General features: G+C 59.1%; 1 protein-coding gene across 1 annotated transcript; it reads left to right on the top strand.

Annotated features, from left to right (window-relative positions):
* Positions 1 to 76: 76 nt before the first annotated feature.
* Positions 77 to 2,401, top strand: ANOM_011793 (putative RNA binding protein (Arp); the record flags this gene model as incomplete). Its single annotated transcript, XM_015557049.1, has 4 exons — positions 77 to 337; positions 509 to 566; positions 700 to 1,406; positions 1,478 to 2,401. The coding sequence occupies exons 1-4, from the start codon at positions 182 to 184 to the stop codon at positions 2,399 to 2,401; spliced, it is 1,845 nt and encodes a 614-aa protein (XP_015400784.1). The 5' UTR covers positions 77 to 181.
* Between the last annotated feature and the right edge of the window lie 3 nt (positions 2,402 to 2,404).

Below are 2,404 nucleotides of genomic sequence, written 5' to 3'. Positions count from 1 at the left end.
TCCCCTCCCTACCGTGATTCTTTTCGAATTCACGACGGTCATAATTTGGTCGTGGAACCCGTGTCTCCGCTTCTTCGAGACACTATTTTTCCGTCCCGGTTGACCCTTTTCCCTTTTGGCGTGAGAGAGCAGCCCCCCCGTGATACTCAACCAACTGTAATCAATCAATCAATCCTGAGCGATGGCAACCGTTTCAGCTCCCACCCCCAAGCTGGATCGCTATATTGTCATCCATGTCGCAACCACCTGCGACGAACATGGCGTCTACGTCACCAAGGATTCGGCAGAGGTGATCGAATTGGGGTGGATTTTGTTGGATGCCAAAACCTGCGAGGAGGTACGTTGTTGTAGTTGGAGTTTAATAATCCCCTGTGAATCCAATTCACCCTTTCCCCTCCTGATGCTTTCATTAATCTCTCCCCTCCCGCCTCTGGGCTCGGACCACCTCCTCGGAAATTGATCTCCCCCCCATATGACAGCTGGCTAACAGGTTTGCTTCAATGTTTAGTTGCACCGTGAAAGTGTGCTCGTCAAGCCCGTCAACACCCCCATCACGCCGCTTTGCAGTAAGTGCACACTCACACACACCTAATCAATCGTCATCCCGTCCAATGCCTAGCCATTCCCTCCCTGCCACACCTTGTCCCTCCACCCCGGATGTATCGGTCTGCTGGTTCAATGGCTGACGGTCTCCGAAAGCGAGCCTGACAACTCTGACATGGGAGCACGTCCGCTCGGCAGGTACTTTCCGCGATGCCATCGCCCGTTTCGACGAATTCGCCAAGGAACACCTTATCAGCAAGAGCTTGGAGTTTGCTTTCGTGACGTTGGATTCATGGGACCTCCGTGTACAGCTCCCTCGTGAAGCCCGAGACAAGGCCGTCGTTCTCCCCGCATATCTCCAGCATTCCCGGACCTTCGACCTGCGAACCGAGTATCAGAGATGGCAGACTCATCACCCCGAGTCCCTACCCTTCGGTCCCAGCTCCCTTTCCAACATCTGTGCCGCCCTCGAAGTCGAACCCGTTCAAACCTCCGCCCCCATCAAACACAACCTCCCCTTCCATCTGCAGGCGCTGGCCCCCGCATCGCCACGACGGGCCATGGAGGAAGCCATTACGCTGGCCCGCGTCCTCCGCGGCTTGATTCGCAAGTCTCAACCCCCGCATGAGCACCCCGAGATCTTGACCCGCCCCATGGATGCGAGAGCGGACGTTCGTGCCTTCCTGGCCGAGCGGAGCAAGGTGCTGCATTTGAGCGGTCTCCCCCACGATACGACCCAGTCCGAGCTCGAAAGCTGGTTCACACAGTTCGGTGGCCGTCCGATCGCCTTCTGGACCCTGCGGACTCCGGATCAGCACAAGCCTACCGGCACGGGCTTTGCGGTCTTCTCATCTCACGAAGAGGTATGGAATGACTTCACACACACACATTCTCCCTATGGGCGTCCTGTCGTGGCAACTAATCCTCTCCATAGGCTGCAGAAAGTCTCTGCATGAACGGCCGTGCACTCAACGAGAAGGCCATTGAGGTCTCCCCTTCCTCTAGCCGTGTTCTCGATCGTGCCGCAGAGATCCTCACCCCGTTCCCTCCCTCGAAGAACCGCCCTCGTCCCGGCGACTGGACCTGCCCCTCCTGTGGTTTCTCGAACTTCCAGCGCCGTACCGCTTGTTTCCGTTGCTCGTTCCCCGCCATGGCCGCTGCCCCGGATCCGATGGGGTATGGAGCTTTCGGCTACGGCCCGCCCTCCATGATGCCACCTCATATGGGTCACGGTCACGGCATGGGCCATTCTCGTGGCATGGGCGGCAACGGCGGTGTGGTTCCCTTCCGTGCGGGTGACTGGAAGTGTGGCTCAGAGGGTTGTGGCTACCATAACTTCGCCAAGAACATCAACTGTCTGCGCTGTGGTGCACCCCGCTCGGGTGCCGCGGTGGTTGCGGACTCCGCTTTCCCATCGCCCATGGACCCTTCACCTTCGGGCTTTGGCATGGGCCCTAACTCCATGGCGAGCACCCCAGCACCTGGCCCCTTTACCTCCACCGCCGGTGGCTTTGGCGGATTCAGCCAGCAGTTTGGAGCGCCCCCGAACAACTACGCTCTGCCCTCGGCGCTGGGCAGTGGCCCCGGAGGATATCCCCCTATGGGCCAGATGAACGCCGGCTACGGCTCCAGCAACACCTCTCACTCCGCCACTTCGTTTGCTAACCCTGCTACGCAGGCCGCTTTCACCGGTGCTGACCATGCTACCTCCACCAGCGCTTCGAACGGCGCTTTCTACGGAGCGGATGGATCCAACGATCCATTTGCCTTCCTGTCTACCGGCTTGGGCGGCCTGTCTGTCGCTGACGACGGCCACTCCCGCCGCAACGGTACCGGTGCGAGCAAATCTCCTGCTTAAAGC

This window comes from Aspergillus nomiae (genome assembly GCF_001204775.2).
Source record: "Aspergillus nomiae NRRL 13137 chromosome Unknown contig00882, whole genome shotgun sequence".
Taxonomy (NCBI): domain Eukaryota; kingdom Fungi; phylum Ascomycota; class Eurotiomycetes; order Eurotiales; family Aspergillaceae; genus Aspergillus; species Aspergillus nomiae.
Note: the sequence above shows the minus strand (reverse complement) of the source record. Positions and strands in the feature narration are given on the sequence as shown.